General features: G+C 44.3%; 1 protein-coding gene across 1 annotated transcript in view; it reads right to left on the reverse strand.

Moving 5' to 3' along the window:
* Positions 1-17,906, reverse strand: part of CMTM8 (CKLF like MARVEL transmembrane domain containing 8) — a 32,420-nt gene extending 14,514 nt beyond the window's left edge. The window contains exon 1 of the mRNA XM_081883477.1: positions 17,501-17,906. Within this exon, the coding sequence (XP_081739603.1) occupies positions 17,501-17,689 (189 nt within the window). The 5' untranslated portion in view covers positions 17,690-17,906. The remainder of the gene's footprint in view (positions 1-17,500) is intronic.
* Between the last annotated feature and the right edge of the window lie 2,261 nt (positions 17,907-20,167).

A 20,167-nucleotide genomic window follows, 5' to 3' on the forward strand; every position in this document is an offset into this window, starting at 1 on the left:
TGATAATATGGACAGAGTAGCTACCTATGAACAAATTGCCTGTCGACACAAATTAAGAATGGATAAATATGAAGAAATCTGGAAGGAATATTTAAGGAACAAGGCGGATAATGGTGGGAAGTAGGGGGAGGAGAGTTGGGGAAATATTGTTAAAAAGGTGTAGTCATAGGTGTATCAGTATTCAAAGTTGAATTGTCAAATTGTGTTAGTAATGTTATTATGGTTTTTGTTGTATGTGTCTTTTGCGGTTGTTGAAAAAATGATTAAATAAATTAAAAACTAATAAATTATTTAGATTCTTTGCCTATGGAAAAAGCAGCGTGCATTTGGGCACTGCCGGTCAGACAAGACCCCCAATCTATGTCCAGCTCTCCTGTTTTCCTCAACTCAGATTTCCAGGCAATTCCGATGAACCCTAAAAATTATGGACTTCATATTGTTCTAGGATACACGTAAGAAAAGCCTGCTGATAAGGCCAACCACATGCCTATGGGAAGCCCACAATCATTACTCAAGCAGGACAGCATTATTCCCATCTACAATTCCCAGAAAATGGTGTTCAGGGGCCAACTGCCTCAGGTAGCAGAGGTAAAGCATAGCCATCAGTTAGAAGCCCTGATACACATATCCTTCATGAATTTGTCTAATCCTCTTCTATTTTATTTTTTTAATTTATTGGAAATTTCAACACAATAGTTTTATCAAAAATACATCATCCACATTATTATTTCTCCCTCCATTTCCCCCCTCCCCCCCAAACAACCCCCCCAACCTCCCACCCCACCCCCAGACTTCCCTCAGCTCCTTTCTCTGGTTTCTCAACACATATTTCTATCTGCATGTTATAAAATTGTAAAAATCCCCAAGTTGTCTATCTATATATTACAATAAACAGTTTGTGAATGTTTATTCAAAACCTGCCAAAGAGACCAGTTAATTTTGTTGCTTCTTCAAATATTTCATAAAAGGTTCCCATTCGTTTTTGAGGTGACAGTTAACCTTATCACGTAGTTTGTGTGTCAGTTTTGCCAATTCCGCATAATCCATCAGTTTTTCTTGCCACAGTTCTTCCGTTGGGATTTCCTCATTCTTCCATCCTTGTGCTATTAAGACTCTTGCCGCTGTTGTCGCATACATAAAAATATTTTTTATAGGTCTTTACCCACTATCCCTGTCTAATCCTCTTCTAAACCCAGCCAAGATGGTGGACATTGTTGCCTCTTCTGGGAGCAAATGCCATAGTTCAACTATGTCCTGTGCATCTTTCATCTGTCCCGAGTCTTCCAAAGTTTAGCTTCGTTTAATGCCACCGAGTTTCAGTATTTTGAGAGGAACAAACACTTTTCCCCATCCGCTTTCCCAGCACTGTTTGTCATTTTATTGCACAGTCCTTGGAGAGGTAAAACGCATTCCTTGAAGGTCAAAAGAGGAGCCATAATTGAGGCCTGTGCACAGAGCTCTCTCTCTTGATACACACCCACACAGGATTCTCTGTTTCTTTTTTCAGTTTCAGTCCCACCAGAAGGTGCTCAAGGTGGCTGACGACAGTAAAAGAGAGACCAAAATACCAAGCGAGAATTAAACACCTAAAATCAGGCAGGTAGAAAAATCCCTAACAACAGCCATCAAGCAATCTGCTTGAACAAATGGCAACATATTGGCTGCGGCCAAAACATCGTTCATTAATTCATTCATTCAGCTTTTTATAAGGCCAGGTGCCTGCCTGCCTGCCTGCCTCCATAAATACATATTTGCTTGATCATCAGAGAATGAGTGGTTGCCAGGGCTGAATAATACCAGTCCTACATTGGTTCCCAGTATGCTTCTGAGCACAATTCAAAGTGTTGGTGCTGACCTTTACAGCCCTGAACAGCCTTGGCCCAGTATATGTGAAGGAGCGTCTCCACCCCCATCCTTCAGCCCAGACACTGAGGTCCAGCTCTGAGGGCCTTCTGGCGGTTCCCTCATTGTGAAAAATGAGGTTACAGGGAACCAGGCAGAGGGCCTTCTCGGTAGTCATGTGGAATGCCCTCCCATCAGACGTCAAGGAAATTAACAACTATCTGATTTTTAGAAGACATCTGAAGGCAGCCCTGTATATGGAAGTTTTTAATGTTTGATATTTTACTGTATTTAATGTTTTAATTGCTGGAAGTCACCCAGAGTGGCTGGAGAAATCCAGTTAGGCGGAATATTAATAATAATAATAATAATAATAATAATAATAATACACCCACAAAAAGTTATGTTCTCCACAGCGTGCCCAAAAGCTGTTTGGCAAACTGGAGAAATGTAATTTTTCAAGAGAGAATGGTACACAAATGAGGAGGTATGCCTATATGAATGTCTATGAATTTACCCCCCCTCCACACCAGTTCAAGTCCCACCCACCATCACATATGGCTTCACGGAATGAAATTGTTGCCCACCTCTATTCCACTGCCATGAACAATGTAAAACTGGTGGATGAGCTTCTTAGAACTTTAATCGGCTAGACGCCCTGTTTCACTGGACATCCTGTTCAGCCAAGGAGATCTGCAAAATAGCGTATTTTTCGCTCTATAGGACGCACCAGACCATAGGTCGCACCGGACCATAGGAGGGGGAGAACAGGAAAAAAAAAATCTCCCCCTCTCTGTCAGCGCCCCTTCAGCAAAGCGGCAGGAGAAACGGAGCCCCTTCCATTTTCTCCTCCCGCTTCGCTGAAGGGGCGCTACGCAGAGAGGGAAAGCTGCGCAGCACCTCTCCAATGAAGCGAAGCCTGGAGAGCAAGAGGGATCGGCGTGCACCGACCCCTCTCGCTCTCCAGGCTTCTGGCGGCTATCTGCAAGCCTTTGGAGCGCAGTGGGGGAGCTCTCCCTCTGCACTTCGGAGGCTTCACGTTGCTATCACTGAATCCAAGGAGCCTGCATTTGCTCCATAAGACGCACACACATTTCCCCTTAATTTCTGAAGGGGAAAAGGTGCGTCTTATAGAGCGAAAAATACGGTAGCACATATCCTCCTTTGTTTCCCTGTGTTACACTGTTCATGTGAGGAGTTAAATGCACAAGGGAGCTAGCAACAACACCCCAAAACAGCTCTTAAGTAGAATAACATGATAAGTTAGTTCCGACCTGAACACGTCATAAATTAGCATTGTTGTTTGTATGGAAATGCTTCCAGCGGACCTTGTGAATATGTAGAGCTAAAGAAGCGCCCCATAGGAGCAGGTTTCCAGTGCCGAGGTAGGAAAATTGCAAAAGGCAATTGCAAGGCAAGAGAATCTAAAGGCAATTCCATTGACTGCAAGACCTGCAGACCTTTTCTGGCATTTAAAAGCCACTATATGTCAAGACTGTCAAGTCCAATATTGTTCAGCACAGTACACTATGCAGAGCCTGAATTATTTCTTCTCTTATCCCACAGTTATTGTGATTGTTGGGTGGGTGGGTGTGCTTTTTTTTGGGGGGGGGAGAGGCACTGGCCTTCAAATGCACTGTAATATAAACCAAGCAACCTGTACTTGCTCAAAATCAGTGCTCACCACCTCTGCATATAGTTTAGACAGCCAAGCTCGCAAACCATGGCATACAAACATTTTCTGTTGTAAAGTGTTTGGGCGGTGCAGTCTAAAATAAAGAAACAGCATTGCTGGAAAAGGGTGGTTTTATTGCCCAGCCTGTTTTCTTTCTACCAAGAATCTCAGGTTCCAAAGATGCTTTGCAGTATATAACTGCTGGCAAAAATACTGTATCAACATGCGAACCGGTGAAGATTTCTCTTTTCACTGTGCTGCAGTTCCAAATCCAGAATAAGAAGCTTGAGTTCTTGTTACATTTAATCTTCCTATAGTGCGGGACTCGGGAACATCTGACCCATGGGCCAAATGTAGCCTTCAAACACACACACACACACACACACACACACACACACGATGTCACAAAGGCACCAGGTGTGGGAAAGGCAAGCGTGGGATTTCAAAGTTGTTCCATTGATCAAGAAAGGCATGCTGCTGCCTCCAGCCTCACTCCCTGCTTCTTCTTTGAACTGTAGAGGGTGTTTTAAGGAACACTTCTTTAAAGGGTAAAAGGACCCCTGACCATTAGGTCCAGTCGTGGCCAACTCTGGGGTTGCAGCGCTCATCTCAGTTTATTGGCTGAGGGAGCCGGCGTACAGCTTCCGGGTCACGTGGCCAGCATGACTAAGCCGCTTCTGGCGAACCAGAGCAGCGCATGGAAACGCCGTTTACCTTCCCACTGGAGCGGTACCTATTTATCTACTTGCACTTTGACGTGCTTTCGAACTGCTAGGTTGGCAGGGACCCAGCAAAGGGAGCTCATCCCATCGCGCAGATTCGAACCGCCGACCTTCTGATTGGCAAGTCCTAGGCTCTGTGGTTTAACCCACAGCGCCACCCGCGTCCCTCTTCTTAAAATACCCATGGTTTAAATAAGCAATGTGGGGCCCTTCTTTGTAAACTTCCCTGTGCTGGTATGCTCTCAAAGGGCTGCTTGACAGTCCTGCTGTTGGCTTTTGAAGTCCTGACAACCGGGTAGCATCACCGGGGTGATGTCACTATGATGTCAGTTGACTGGCAGGTAGGCAGCCCTGCCCACCTGTCAACTTTGGCCTATCATGGGTGAGGGGAATAAAGACATGGCCCTCTAGCCAGATCAGAGAAAAGGTTCCCCACACATTTGTGGTGCCACACAAACACGTTCTCTGCTGTGAGCCAGCATAAGGATGGGGGAAAGTGACAGAAGAGCACCTGCCTCCCCCTGTTTAATCCATCCTGTTAGTTATTGATGTAGATGACAAATAGACATACCATACTTTTCGCTCCATAAGACGCACCTAGTTTTTAGAGGAGGAAAACAAGGGGAAAAAATATTCTGAACGAAACAGTGGATGTATGATTTTTGTGGTTCATGCTGTGGCCACAGACATGTGATTTGACGGTGAGTTTGGGGTAGCCCAATGCAAAAAGCCTGAGAATCCATGTGGATCCGTGCTTTGTAACCACGTTTTTGCACCATTGCGGCCCCACACAACAGTAGGTGCGTGGTTTTTTTGGTGCAGGCTGTAGCCATGGACATGCTATGTGTTCTGATGGTGAATTTGGGGTGACCCAATGTAAAAATCCTGAGGATCCATGGGGTTTTACCTCCTACCTCTCCCAATCCCACCGATCAGCTGCTTCCTTTCAACACTCCCTTCCCTCTTGTTTCCCTTAGTGTCTTTTACTTAGCTGAGCAGTTTTTTGGCTCCTCATTTTCTTCTAATTTCTCTCCTTTATTGCTTTAGTCTTCCTGTTTCTCCCCTTTGCAAGTTTGCTGTCTTTACCTCCCCCCTCCCAGGCAACCTCCTTTATCTCTAGCGTCCATTTCCCCTTACTTCTTAGGAAGAAAAAAGTGCGTCTTATGGAGCGAAAAATACGGAAAGTCAACTCACAGGAGGTTTCCTCTAGCAATACAGTACAGCTCAGATGTTGCATAAAGCAACATGGTGCATCTTTGCTGGTTCCTGACATTTCATCTGCCTCATCTGGATTTGGGTCTGAAAGGCCAAGGAAAAGTTGTTGTGGAAGGTTAAGTTGTAATTAAGCACAGCTTGTGATTATAACGTTGCAAGATATATTTGCATTTGCGTTAAGACATCATCAGCCTTTGCTTCCCATTTCCTGGCTTTGTAGATCTTCGGCTGAGATGGCCACCAGGGTTTTCTCTAATCATTGCATTGAAATTGCAATGCTGATCAAATAGGATTTAGTTATACCAACTATGACCAAAAGCCCATCCCTTTTTTAAAAAGTGTACTTCGGCATTAACCACCATGCAAACATTACCTGCCTTCCCAAGTCGTGGCAGGAGGACAACCTCTATCTCCCCACTATGACCAGTGAGAAGATGCAAGGATTTCCCCAATTTCCAACCTTTAAAGCTTTCAAAGATAAACCAGGTTTTTGGGAACATTTGGAAGTCCACAATGTGTGTTGGCTATAGTAAGGTAAAGGTGAAGGGACCCCTGACCATTAGGTCCAGTCATGGCCGACTCTGGGGTTGCGGCACTCATCTCGCTTTATTGGCCAAGGGAGCCGGCGTATAGCTTCCGGGTCATGTGGCAAGCATGACTAAGCCGCTTCTGGCGAATCAGAGCAGCACACAGAAATGCCGTTTACCTTCCTGCCTGAGTGGTACCTATTTATCTACTTGCAATTTGATGTGCTTTCGAACTGCTAGGTTGGCAGGAGCAGGGACCGAACAATGGGAGCTCACCCTGTTGCCAACCTTCCAATCGGCAAGTCCTAGGCTCTGTGGTTTAACCCACAGCGCCACCCGCGTCCAGTTGGCTATAGTACCTCTGAAATATTTACGGGAGCTTTAGAACATGGGGGTCTCTTTCCTTCATGATCCCATCTTTCCTAGAACTCAGACTCTACTGTGCATTCCTGGAGAAGGTTTGGAACAGCCATGAGAAAGGGGCTCTCCCCTAATTCATCTCTCCTCATTAAGTTTTCCTTATGTTCCGATACAGCAAAGTAAGACTTTCTATTACTATTTCAATTTGAAACCATGAAAATTTATCTGCTTGCTTATTTTCAGATCTAGTTTCTGCACCAAAGAGTCCAAAATTGTGAAAATAAGAACTGAATTCTACAAGTTTTAGAAACCAAGGACACAATTCATGCAAAGTTAAAAGTTTAAAAGCCTGTGGGAAATTGAAGGATGTGCTTAATGCTCTGTTGAAACCACAAGGTCTTAGAAGTGCTTAACTTTCCCTGGGACAAATTGCCTAATTTATTCTGCCTTTTACACTGTTTTGCCTAATTTAGCCTACTGCTAGAAAGACCCAATATGCTGCATGAACACTGTGATCCTTTCAAACTACTCCAAAACTGCTCCAGAAATTCCTATGGCTTCTGAGATCTTACCAAGCATTGAAACAAAAGACAGTAAATAGTCATATCACCTCTGTAACTCTACTTCTTCACGTAATCTTATAAGGAGAACATAAATGCCAACCTGTAACTAACTTAAAGAATTTGGCTTCATTAATCACTTGTGAGTGATGAAGTGAGTTTTGACTGGTCTCAACAAGGGCACTTTCTAAAGGAGGGCCATTACCTCCCCGAGATTATCTTGCTCTGCAAATATTTGCCCCTACAGCCCTTTTCCGTTGGACAAAGAGACAAGCCAATGGGTTTTGTACAATGCGTCTGGTCATGTCTGATGATAACCAGATTCTAGAAATAAATCCCCAACAAGCTCATTAAAGTATTGTGTGACTCACTGCACATTGTCTGGTTTGATCATTCCCAACAGGTGAAAGAATCAACGACTTCTTGCTCTTAGACATTTCTACTATTAAGAGAAAGGGAAAATAAGCTTTAGACGTGCATCAATTGATATAATCTGTAATGGCAATTTGTCCTTATAAAAATGGGGGTGGCAGGCGGAGGGCAGCCCCCTATTTCTGCCCCCACCTTCTCTCTCAATCCCTATCTCACCATTTTCATCCCGCTTTGCCACCCCAACAAAACTACCCTTCCACCCCTTTTATATAAAATATCATGGGGTTAACAGCTGATGTTTTATATCCTTGTCCTTAGTGCTCTAAATAATACAAACCCAGAAAAATAAATAAATAAATAAATAAATAATACTTTGACACATCTGCTACTAACTCTAGGGTTACAGTACTAGGCCCTCTGGTCTCGCTTTGTGATAACATTTTGCTCCCTATTCCATCATTCTTCCATGCAGACGATCTGCTGACTGAGGGCAAGACTTTAGTGTGTTTAATGAAGTGGGCTATGGCACATGGAAGCCCATCCTACAAGATTTTTTAAAAAAATAAAAATAAAATAAAATTTCCAGGTGTCAAAAGACTTCCTGTGCTTTTGTTGCATATCATAAATGTTAGCCACTGGAATAACGAATTTGTATCAAGTTGTTGTTGTAGAGCAATGTTGCCTTATGACAGATCAAACAACCAAATAAAGTTTCGTAAGGATATTACACTATACATCAATATCAGATTACATGCCAGTAATCTTGGCTGCTCACCCACTGAGTGGGGTAGAGGAGTTGCTAGATAGGTGAAGGAGTTGGGGCACACAGCCCATGATGCTATTTTGCTTTTGTATGTACAAATTTATATGAATAGATACCTCTGGTACCTATGCATTTAATGCATAGGTGGATGGCTGGAATCTCACAAACTGTGCACTTTGAAGCAATTTGTTTAATAACAATAATAATAATAATTTGCATGTATTAAAAATTTGTAAGTACAAATTTATATGCATAGGTACCTCTAGTACATTTAATGCAAAGGTGGATGGCTTGAATCTAATAAAAACTGTGCAATTGCAGCTAATAATAATAATAATAATAATAATGGCACAGAAGGGCCAAGAGATCTGGCCACTTTAAAAGTCTCCTGCTTATGAGTATCTCTAAAGAGGTAGATAAGTTTTACCTTTGGCTAAAATGTCTTGACTAATCAGCAGACTGGAATTCAGAAACGTCTTTCTCAGGGATCAAGACAAGGAGCAACTTTGTGAGATTTGTAACCCTAACTGCTGTACAATTCCGTTGACTGAGCAAGTTATGCACCCAGTTATACAAGCACAGTTATACGTAGCAACATGTTTTGCGGTTATATGTCCTTTAATAATTAAACAAGTCATTCACAATTATGTGGCACCGATTGTTCAACAGAAGGCCTGAGGCGGGCAAACAATCACAGGTGCCGATTCACAAAATGTATTAAGAACAACTGTTCATTTCTTTCTGCTGTCTGTCTCTATGGTCTCAGTCATGCGTATCAAAAGATGGATTATCCATCACACTAACTGACATTTGCTGGTTTCAGTTATAGCAGCCTCTACCTGCATATGACGGAAGCCGAAAACTAAATAGGAAGAATACTTTAAGACTACACATTTACTTAGCAGCAGGGCTTCTTTTTTCAGCCGAAACTCACTGGAACTGAGTTCCCGCACCTCTCAGGTGGGCGCCATTGCTATTATAAGAGAACAAGGGAGGCATTCATGGTGAGTTCTGGTGCCTCTTTTTTGAGAAAAACAGCACTGCTTAGGAGTAAATCTCACTGAACACACTGGGGCTTACCTTTAAGTAAGCTTGCATAGTTGGGCGCTGCAAGTCAGGGATTGTTCACACACACACACTTTTTTTAAAAGACCAGAGAATTTCCTCCATATGAGCACTGAGTACACATTGCTGTCTTGGTGTTTTTTGTTTCATTAGCCCTTCATTCAATCCAAATGTGAACTACATTCATTCCCTTGTCAATCTCTCCATCATTTTCTTGATGTGCTGGGCTCATTCCATGTCTCACCTTTCATTTTTTTCCTGTTTTTGACACCACCAACCTCCCACTTTTATCACACACCCCACCAAAAAACACACACCAAAAAACCAGCCCACAATAATGAACAGCAAATTATATTTCTCAAGGAAACATACTGGACACTTGTAGGCCTGTCAGGAGACAGAGTTTAAAAGAATGGTACATTTTCAAAGCAACCTAACATGTATGCACACATGCACACACAAACACAACATGGAACACGCTCATGCAGAGTTCTGATTATTCCTTATGAATAAAAGATAATAACAATGTAACTTATTTTAAAAGACCGCCCAATAGCCACCTTGCTAAGAAAAGAAACAAACAACTCACCCAAAATTTACAGATCTGCTACCTTCTGAAATTTGACTACACTGGGAATTTTACCTGAACAGGAAGAGTAGGTGCTAAGTCAAATATTCACGGAGTACTTTGCTCCCCTCCCTACTTTTAGTGTATATAAAACAAAGATTTCAAAAATGAAGTGACCTTAAGTGTACAGGACAGATGCAATCAGGAGGTTGATGTCCTCAACACTCTGTTGCTAGATCTTCTTGGAAAGATTTTACTTCTTAAAATCTGCAGTTCACATTCAGCAATAAAACTGGTTTGGGGGTGAAACACTAGTGTGGCTGAAACACTAGACTCACTGCTGGAAGAGCTGCAGCTATTTGCTCTTTTGGGTCAAGTGAAGTAGTTCAGATGCCCTCACGCATCCCCCTTGGTAAAGGTAAAGGGACCCCTGATCATTAGGTCCAGTCGTGGCCGACTCTGGGGTTGCAGCGCTCATCTCGCTTTACTGGCCGAGGGAGCCGCCATACAGCTTCTGGGTCATGTGGCCAGCATGACTAAACCACTTCTGCCAAACCAGAGCAGCGCACGGAAATGCCGTTTACCTTTCCGCCGGAGCGGTACCTATTTACCGTATCTACTTGCACTTTGAAGTGCTTTTGAACTGCTAGGTTGGCAAGAGCAGGGACCAAGCAACGGGAGCTCACCCCGTTGCGATGATTCGAACCGCCGACCTTCTGATCGGCAAGCCATAGGCTCTGTGGTTTAACCCACAGCACCACCCGTGTCTCCACAGTGCACCCCCTTGAGAGGTCCACAAAAACCAGATAGGCCAGGATTTGCAAAAGGCACATGATTTCACCCAAAATGCCATTACAGTGGTACCTCGGGTTACATACACTTCAGGTTACAGACTCCGCTAACCCAGAAATAGTACCTCGGGTTAAGAACTTTGCTTCAGGATGAGAACAGAAATCGCACGGCGGTGGCGCGGCGGGAGGCCCCATTAGCTAAAGTGGTACTTCAGGTTAAGAACAGTTTCAGGTTAAGAACGAAGCTCTGGAACAAATTAAGTACGTAACCAGAGGTACCACTGTAAATATTTCCCCTTTTGAGATAAGAAGAAAAATTCATCTTAAAATTCCACATTAATAAGGGTAGCAGTGGAACTCCAGTGCAATCTTTGGCAAGAAATTAGTCAAGCTTCAGCTTTATCCTGCATCAATTCTACAGTCAGGTTTTGGTAGCCTCTGAACATTCAGCTTACTAGTAAAACGTGTGTCCTCTCAAACTTCCTGTACAGAAAGTAAACACATGGACCACATCCTTGGCAACCTGAACGTTCTGCAACATGATCTGTAACAGCTTGGAAGTGTCTCATCATTTAATCATAAGATTACTGGAAAGACAAACATAATGCCTTATGAGAGGCACCACCTTCATCATAGGAAAAAATAAACAAGGGAAGCTTTATGGGAACAGACAGAGGGATAGAGAGAGCTTGCCCTATATAGTATTCAAATCATTTATCCAAAAGGCCCCCAGAGTTTATTACAAAAATCAGGAGTAAAACAGTCCCTGCCCTCAGAATAATCCCTAGTTTGTGTTCAGTAGCAATGATCCAATTTTTTAAAAACAAAATAAAATACAGTATTTTTACACTTAGCCAGTGTTAGAAACTCAGATATGTAAGCTAGGTGCCAAATGGCCGCGTAAACTGTTAGAATTCCTGCTCCGTGATTGCAGACATAGGATTGTTGTGTATCACATGATGGTGTATGTTTTGATTCCACAGAGTGGGAAGTGACAGAGACAGGATGTTTGTGTTACTGTGTTCCGTGAAGTGGGACTATTGTCCTTTGTCCTTTCTCTTTGCTGTCTGATGCTAGAGAGAGAGGGAGCCATGTTGCAGTGCTCCGTGTGTGTTTATATGTAAATAAAGTGGATTAGCCAAAATGCTGGGTTGCTGAGGTCTGTTACGCAAGCTGCGAGGACTCTGCGGATCCCCAAGTGTGCCGCTGTCTGTTGGCATCGGTCGCTGTGATGTTCGGGCTGAAGAAAGCTTTTGAAGGAAGACCAGGAGGGAGAGAACATGCCAGTCAGGCATGTGTCTCTGCCAGGGTCCTACTCAAGTGTAGGAAGAGGGTTGCAGCCACCAAAACGGAAATGCCTACTTGCCATTTTGGGATCAGGCGGCTAGAAAGCCATATTGAAAAACACAACTTTTTGGTTCCTGAAATTCATTCTGATTTTGCAGATAAAATATAGAATTCTACAGGATGGGGTATTAGTGTGTTAAAACAGTCCGGATCCAAGGATCCTCAGCTATAACACCTCCAGAAGGTGGAGCGTCCGGTGACATCCTGATGCCCAGACATCTTCACTTGGCTGCGAGTGGCCGATAGCCAGATGCAAAAAGTAACTGGCACCTGGCGAATTTTGAACGCTACTCTTAGCTCTATATTAACTTTCACTCTTTTAACTAAGAAGATAACAACATGTTACTAAAGGTACAATAATGGTACCAAACAAGACATCCCTCAAGGACTGTTTTGGTGCCCTCAGCAACATTTGAAACCCCCTTCCCCACCTGGGCTTTGAGAAGGTGACATGAGGGTCTCTAACACGGTCCCAGAGTCATCCTGTCTCCTTGCCAAAGTTTAGAACTTTCCCAGCTTTGGGAAGAAGGTAGGAGGGCTCTAGGACCCTGCCAGAGCCTCACACCTACTTCCCTTTGGGCTTCACTATAAGGCACTATTTTAAAGGTGTACTTGACAAGGAAGACACACAGCCCCGGCTATGAATTCCATGTTGAAGTACTCTTGCAGTCCACTTGGTATGAAAAGTTGGACTGGCCTGACCTAGAGGAATGCTGCTGCTGAAGGTGGCTTGGTATATGGTTCCATCCTTTACAAGAGATAGGCAATAACTGCAAGAGAGAGCATAGGGAAGGTGACCACAAACACTGGCATGGAATCATAGAATTGTAGAGTTGGGAGGGACCACGAGGGCTATCTAGTCCAATCCCCTGCAATGCCAGATCCCCCCCCAACTTGTGACTCAAACCCATGATCCTGAGTCACATGATCTATCAACTGAGCTATCTCAAAATTTCAGAGCAACTGTCCCTCTTAACTCTCTGTGACTGTTTTATATTTTGCTGCAACGAATCAAATGTGTGTTGTTATTATTATTATTATTATTATTATTATTATTATTATTATTATTTGTTGTTGTTGCCGTAATTATCATGGAGAATCTTTACCCATCCATTTCTTATGATTTCCTTTCAAGCAGCTAACTAAATCAGCGAAGATGGGACTCCTGCTCCAAAAGAATCCCACAGACTTAAATCAAAATATTGCAAACAATTCCTATATATTGCAGCCATTAGGTGCTGCAAATATGAATAATAACTACCTGCAAACAACAACAACAGTTTTATGAAAGGAGAGCAAAGCAACTTTGAGAATTCAGCCGCAAGTTAGGAGAACACTTTGAAGGAGAGTGCTTTGGGGAATACAAAACAACAAAGCTTGGTATCTGAACTATTTTAAACTATTTTAAAGGTGTACTTGACGAGGAAGAGGGACACACACACACACACACACACACACACACACACACACACAGAGCCCTGGCTATGAATACTCCTTACAGTTAATACCACATATTATAGTGCAATCGGGTTCATGCCTACTCAGAAGTAAATTCTGTCAAGACTTATTCCCTGGTTGTGTGGCATAAGAATTGCAGCTTTAGTCAACATTTTGTTAAATCGTTCTTTACCTGTCCTATTCCCAAAGTTCTAAAATGCCTCTGTTTCCTATCAGGACACTTCTGTTTCAGAAGCCATGAGGAAGTGAGTTGAGCCCTCCACCAATCCATTGTTTTATCTGCAAAGCCAACAGCAACTTTCCACCCCCAAGGCATCAAGGTATATGTGATCAAGCAAACAGCCTATTTACATCATCAAAGCCAAACAGTCAAATAGAACAATTCATAAAAGGTTTAAAGGAGGACTTGCAAAAAAAGAGAGAGGAGCAGAATAAAGGCTTTTAGATCCCCTAATCATTAACCACTTAAAATTAATTTGTGCTAGGGGTGAGCACCCAAAACCCACACAGCTGAAGCACCAATGGTCAAGATCATAGCAGGAATGTTTCCGACTTTATATTTACAAAGCCTGACTTAACTAGCTTATGGACCGCTGTTTGCAAATAACAGCATTTTCTGCTATTTTGAATATTTCCGTTTTGCGTAGCGAGATGTCAGAAGTATATGCTGAAAACATTCGAACAAAAAGCACTCTGGTCTCTCTAATAACTTTCAGGAACTTTGGCAGAACGCAGAACTGAAGGCATGGCAGCTAATAAGTGTGGCAGGAGAGAGAGAGAGCTACCTCTTGAGTACACTATGGAACAGGCTTTAGAAGAGAGGCTCTGAATGTGTAAATAACCTGTTCAACAAAGGCCCAGGACGAAAACAAAACAGAACAGTTACAGTTACTCCTTGATCTATGTGGGCAGATCTTCAGTCTCACACTGCGTTCCCATGAAGTAACATTTCCCCCGCAGGAGCATTCTTGATACCATTGCAGATAAATTTAAATGCCTTTATGTATTTTCTAAAGAAATAAAACATTGGGCTTTAAGCAGCCCTTTTCCCATGCCATCAGGCATGCCGAAACCAAACCAAAAGTTATTCTGCCTTCAACGTGGTCCTCAAAAAAGATACTGTGCTTCAACCTTTTGCACCCACTACTGGGAAAGGTAAAGGTGAAGGGACCCCTGACCATTAGGTCCAGTCGTGGCCGACTCTGGGGTTGCAGCGCTCATCTTGGTTTATTGGCCGAGGGAGCCGGCGTACAGCTTCCGAGTCATGTGGCCAGCATGACTAAGCTGCTTCTGGCGAACCAGAGCAGTGCACGGAAACGCCGTTCACCTTCCCACCGGATCAGTACCTATTTATCTACTTGCACTTTGACGTACTTTTGAACTGCTAGGTTGGCAGGAGCAGGGACCAAGCAACGGGAGCTCACCCCATTGCAGGGATTCGAACCGCCAACCTTCTGATCGGCAAGTCCTAGGCTCTGTGGTTTAACCCACAGCGCCACCCGTGCCGATCAGAAGGTTGGCAGTTCGAATCCCTGCAATGCTTTGGTTTAAGAATGAACTTCCGGAACGGATTAAGTTTGTAAACCAAGGTACCACTATATTACAATTTAAAAACCTTTCTATTGTTGGGTTGTGCTTCAGGCTACCTGCTCAATACAGAAAGGCAGCGTATAAATATTTTTCTTTAAAAAATAAAATAAAGAAAAGATGGGTAACATAAACACCTGCTGCTGTAGTCTACTTCCAATTCACTATACTATACTAAGGTAAAAGGTAAAGGACTCCTGGATCGTTATGTCCAGTCAAAGGCAACTATGGGGTTGCAGCGCTTATCTCGCTTTCAGGCCGAGGGAGTCGGCGTTTGTCCACAGCTTTCTGGGTCATGTGGCCAGTGTGACTAAACCACTTCTGGTGCAACAGGACATCGTGACAGAAGCCAGAGTGCACGGAAATGCCATTTACCTTCTCACTGCAGCAGTACCTATTTATCTACTTGCACAGGTTTGCTTTCAAACTGCTAGGTTGGCAGGAGCAGGGACAAAGTAACGGGAGCTCACCCCATTGCAGGGATTTGAACCATCAACATTCCAATCGCCAAGCCCAAGGGGCTCAGTGGATTAGACTACAGTATAGTATATAAGGTATGTAAGTATATAAAGAACGAGGGCTTGCCGATCAGAAGGTCAGCGGTTCGAATCCCCGCAATGGGGTGAGCTCCCATTGCTTGGTCCCTGCTGCTGCCAACCTAGCAGTTCGGAAGCACGTCAAAGTGCAAGTAGATAAATAGGTACCACTCCGGCGGGAAGGTAAACAGCATTTCCGTGTGCTGCTCTGGTTCACCAGAAGCAGCTTAGTCAAGCTGGCCACATGACCCGGAAGCTGTACGCTGGCTCCCTCGGCCAATAAAGCAAGATGAGTGCCCCAGCCCCAGAGTCGTCCGCGACTGGACCTAATGGTCAGGGGTCCCTTTATCTTTACCTTTATAGTATAATACTTTACCTTGATCATGGGAGTTGTTCAAGACACCTCTGGGCTCCCATCTCTGGGCTCTGCTACAGCACACATTCTTGGGAGTGGATATCTAGGCTGTTACGCACATTCCTGGGCAGTTTTCTTCCTCTTCACTACCAAAGGCTTACTGACCATAGGTACTGAAGTGCTTACAGGAGATAAAAGACTGTTGTGAATGAGCCCAGCTTGAGTTATTCAGGATTCACCTGACACCAGGATTCTAATCTCTCCTCAGGTGACCTATTAAGGGCAACAATAACCTGTCCAGCCTACAACCACTTTAGCGCCTCCATTTCAACAAAGCAAAAAAACAACAACCAGAGGAAATGGCCCCAAGGAGCTTCCGAAAAAGCCTATTATTCAGATAGCTGGAAAAAAGGAGCCCCCCCCTACTCCAGGGCATAGGTTCTTTGTCTAACTCTCTGCTGTCCAAGTGATCTGTTAAGCTCGAATGAATTTGCAACAAGCTGGGAGAGATGTGTTAAGAAGCCAGTGGAGAACAAGCACAGAACAAAGCTCAGGTAAGAAACAAAAATGGAGAGAGGAAACTGTTCTTTGGTAGATTTGAAAGCAACCATCTGTATTACTCCTGCATCTTCCAGATCTCTCCTAACAAAATAAAGGAATTGAGGTCCCTTAGCAGTTAAAATGATCTTAATGCATGACTCCCTCTCCTTCTCCCACCCCTGCTTTCTTCTTTCCTTTAGGAGGTTGCTCACAGCATGGAGTTACAATGAAGAAACGCCCAAGGAGTCGTATCCTATTTCCACATCGCAAATGGTATCTCCAAAGGAGCGTTACACCTGTTCCGTTACATCTAAATCAGTTCTTATTAATTGGTGCAGGGTTTTTGACTAGCTTACAATGCTCAAGTCTTGGCACTTTTAAAGCAATGGGCATGCCTCTGAGCATGTACAAAGTCATTTTCTTCTCTCTTCCCCCATCCACTACAAGTCACACACGTGGATAGCTCAGTTGGCTGAGCATGAAACTCTTAATCTCAGGGTTATGGGTTCCAGCCCCACATTGGGCGAAAAGATTCCTGCGTTGCAAGGGGTTGGACTAGATGACCTTCAGAGATCCCTTCCCACTCAGATTCTATGAAATATTCCAAGTTCCAGAGGAGTGCAGGGGTGGATCTCTCTCCCTCGCACCCCAGCTTTATTTTATAAACACATCCTGTTCCAAAACACTTCGGGGGCTGAGCCAATTCCAAGCGAGAGAGGCTTCAGATATTTGATTTTATTGCATTTTCTACTTTACACCTGCCCTGGGATCTGAACCCTTGTGCCTGGGGGCGGGGGAAGAGCTATGCATTGGCCAGAAGACTGAAGTGGCAACATCAGGAAGCATTTGTAACAGGAGCGGAAACTTAATTATATATATATTTTTAAAAATGTATAAAATTTAATAATTTGGACAGTTTTGTTAAAATTTGGAAAGCTAATAAAAATATTTTTTTAAAAAAAAAGAGAGAGAGAAATGCAGTGGCGAGGGGGATGCGGGCAAGAAGAAGAGCGGAAATCGGAACCGTGTCTACTCGGAAGTAAGCGCTATTGAACTCAATGGGGCTCCCTCCCGGATAAACGGGGAGGTCCGGGTTGCGATCGGTCCCAGCGAGCGCGGGATGTGGCGGCGGCGGCAGCTTCTCCTGCGCAGCGCACGTTTCCTGGGGAGCAAGCGAGACGCGCTGCTGCTGCTCCTCTTCAGCTTGGGCTACTTACAATCTCGGCCACCATGAGGATCCCGGGCAGCGTCCTCAGGAACTCTCGGTCGTAGGCGAGCGTGCTGGAAGCGGACGACCAGTTGGCCGTGAAGGAGCTGCTGGCGGTGGTGGTGACGGTGTGCGAGCGCGAGCGCTCCTGCGCCGGGTGGCGGTGCGGCTCGTGGTTCGGCTGCTGCTGCTGGTCCATCGTCGCTTCGGCTCCCGGAGGAGGGCCGACGCCCCAGCCAGGGCGCCTCCGCTCCCCGCAAAGTCAGGCCAGACTCGGTGCTGCCCGCCTGAGGCGAATTGCGCGCGGCGAAGGCGGCGCAACAGCCCGAGGGACGAAGCGCCTGAGGGGGAAGCGGCGGCTTTTGTGCGGCGCCTGTGAGGAAGCCCGTCGCCGGGACTCCAGGGGGCAGAGCTAAGGAGCCGGGCGCGCGGGGAGGGGGCGAGGCCTGAGGCTGCAGCCGGGTCCCTGGAGGGGGGCGCGGGGCGCGCGGGCTGGCTGGGGAGAAGGGAAGGAGGCACACGGTAGCGCGCGCGCGCCAAGCCCTGAAGTGGCGTCCTCTGCTCCCAATTCGCCTCAGGTTTTTGCCCCCGATTACTAGGGGGCGAGTTCCCTTATGGAATATTTTGGAAACCCCCCGCCCCGCCCCCAAAAAAGTTGATAAGCATTGCCCCCCTAGGTAGTCGAAATCTTGCAAATGGCCTTCTTTTTAAAAGCCGGGTCCCCCAATTTTTTTAATTGATTTTCGACATTTATCACAAAAATGACATAACAAACACACAAAGTAAAACACATTACACTACACTAAACACAAAGAAAAATTGTTTCTTCAAATTCCTGATTAAACCCTGTGGTACTCGAAATCTTGCAAATGGTCTCCTTTTTAAAATAAATTTATTTATTTGATTTTTTTTCAGATTAAAATTTTATAGTCACATATCCGGCATGCCACATAAAAAACAAGATTCCAAAGAATGGCATGGACTTCCCTCTTCCTCTCTGTGGGTCCAATTGTTAAGCATTTCCTCCTACATCTTTTATGGTAGTCCAAAATCTTTTTACCTCTTCAAAATTTGCCGTTAAACAACAAGTGACATTACAATCTTACTAAGGACTTTTAACTGTTTACAATGGTTGTTAAGATGTTACAATTTTTCCCCATTCCTTATTAAAATTTTGTTCTTTCTGATTCTTCTGATCATTTTGGCCATTTCGGCATAATCCATCAATTGATCTGCCTTTCTTCTCTGGTAGGGACTTTATCTTCTTTCCATCTCAGGGCCAAAAACATCCTCGCAGCTGTGGTCACATACATAAATAATATTTTTTGCTCTTTTGGGATTTTGGCACCTAGAATTCCTAAAAGAAATGCTTTGGGGTTTTGTGTTTTTTAAGAAAATATTATTTTAAACATTTTTTCCAGCTCATTATATATCATTTCCCAAAATTCTTTTACTACCTTACAGTCCCACCACATATGACAAAAGGTGCCTTCTTTTTCCTTACATTTCCAGCATACATTTGACCCCGTTTTATCCTTTTTTGCTAATTTACTAGGAGTTAAATACCAACGGTACATCATTCAATGTGTAATTTAAAATGCACAGCATGTTACCTGCAAATGATCTCCTAATACGTTTTTGATTTTTACCAACCCAACAATTTTAACTCACCAATTTTATTACACAATATTATTTTGATCCGTTTTGAGGGGCCCCTGAAAGGCATGGGGCCCATAGGCCGATGCCTACTCTGCCTATTTGGTTAATCTGGCACTGCCTACCACTCCCCACCGCCACCCCATAATTTATTCAAGTTGGCACCCCTGGCCTGACGTGGCAGGAAATGTTGCTCTGAGCCTGTCAGTTAAAGAGCTGCTTAGGCTGCAGATATTGACTGAGAGCAAGTGTGGTGTAGTGGTTAAGAGCGGTGGACTCGTAATCTGGGGAACCGGGTTCGCTTCCCCGCTCCTCCACATGCAGCTGCTGGGTGACCTTGGGCCAGTCACCCTTCTCTGAAGTCTCTCAGCCTCAATCACCTCACAGAGTGCTTGTTGTGGGAGAGGAAGGGAAAAGGAGATTGTTAGCCACTTTGAGACTCCTTAAGGGGAATGAAAGGCGGGATATCAAGTCCAAACTACTACTCCTCCTCCTCTTCTTCTTCTTCTTCAATGGGACTTGCTTTTGAGGGGACATGAAGGCCACACTCCTATGCGCACACCACCCAGGAGTAAAGTCCCACTGAGGCCAGTTGGCATTACTTCAAAGTAAAACGAAGAAACATTAAAATTAATAGATTTGGAAGGGACCATGGAGGGTCACCAAGTCCAATCCCAATGAACCTACAACCCTGAAACTGAGAGCCTTGTGCTCTACTGGCTGAGCTTACAGAACCTCCCTGTAATGAGCAAAACCAAGCAAATATAAATATTATTTTTAAAGGGGCTTTTTTTCCCAGACAGAGCTCAGCTCCTGCACCTCTTAGGTGGGCACCATTGCCATTCTAAGAGAACAAGGGAGATGAGCTCCAACACCTTGTTTTGTTTTTCTAGAAAAGAACAGCACTGGTTAAAAAGCAGCGTGTTTCAGATGTGCAGACGCCATGCATGAGTTTGCGCAGTTTAGCATGTGTTAGAGAAAGCAATAATGTCTAGATGCACTTGCAAAGTGCCTATTTTTG

The sequence above is a fragment of the Podarcis melisellensis genome (genome assembly GCF_964234715.1).
Source record: "Podarcis melisellensis genome assembly, chromosome: 12".
NCBI classification, from domain to species: domain Eukaryota; kingdom Metazoa; phylum Chordata; class Lepidosauria; order Squamata; family Lacertidae; genus Podarcis; species Podarcis melisellensis.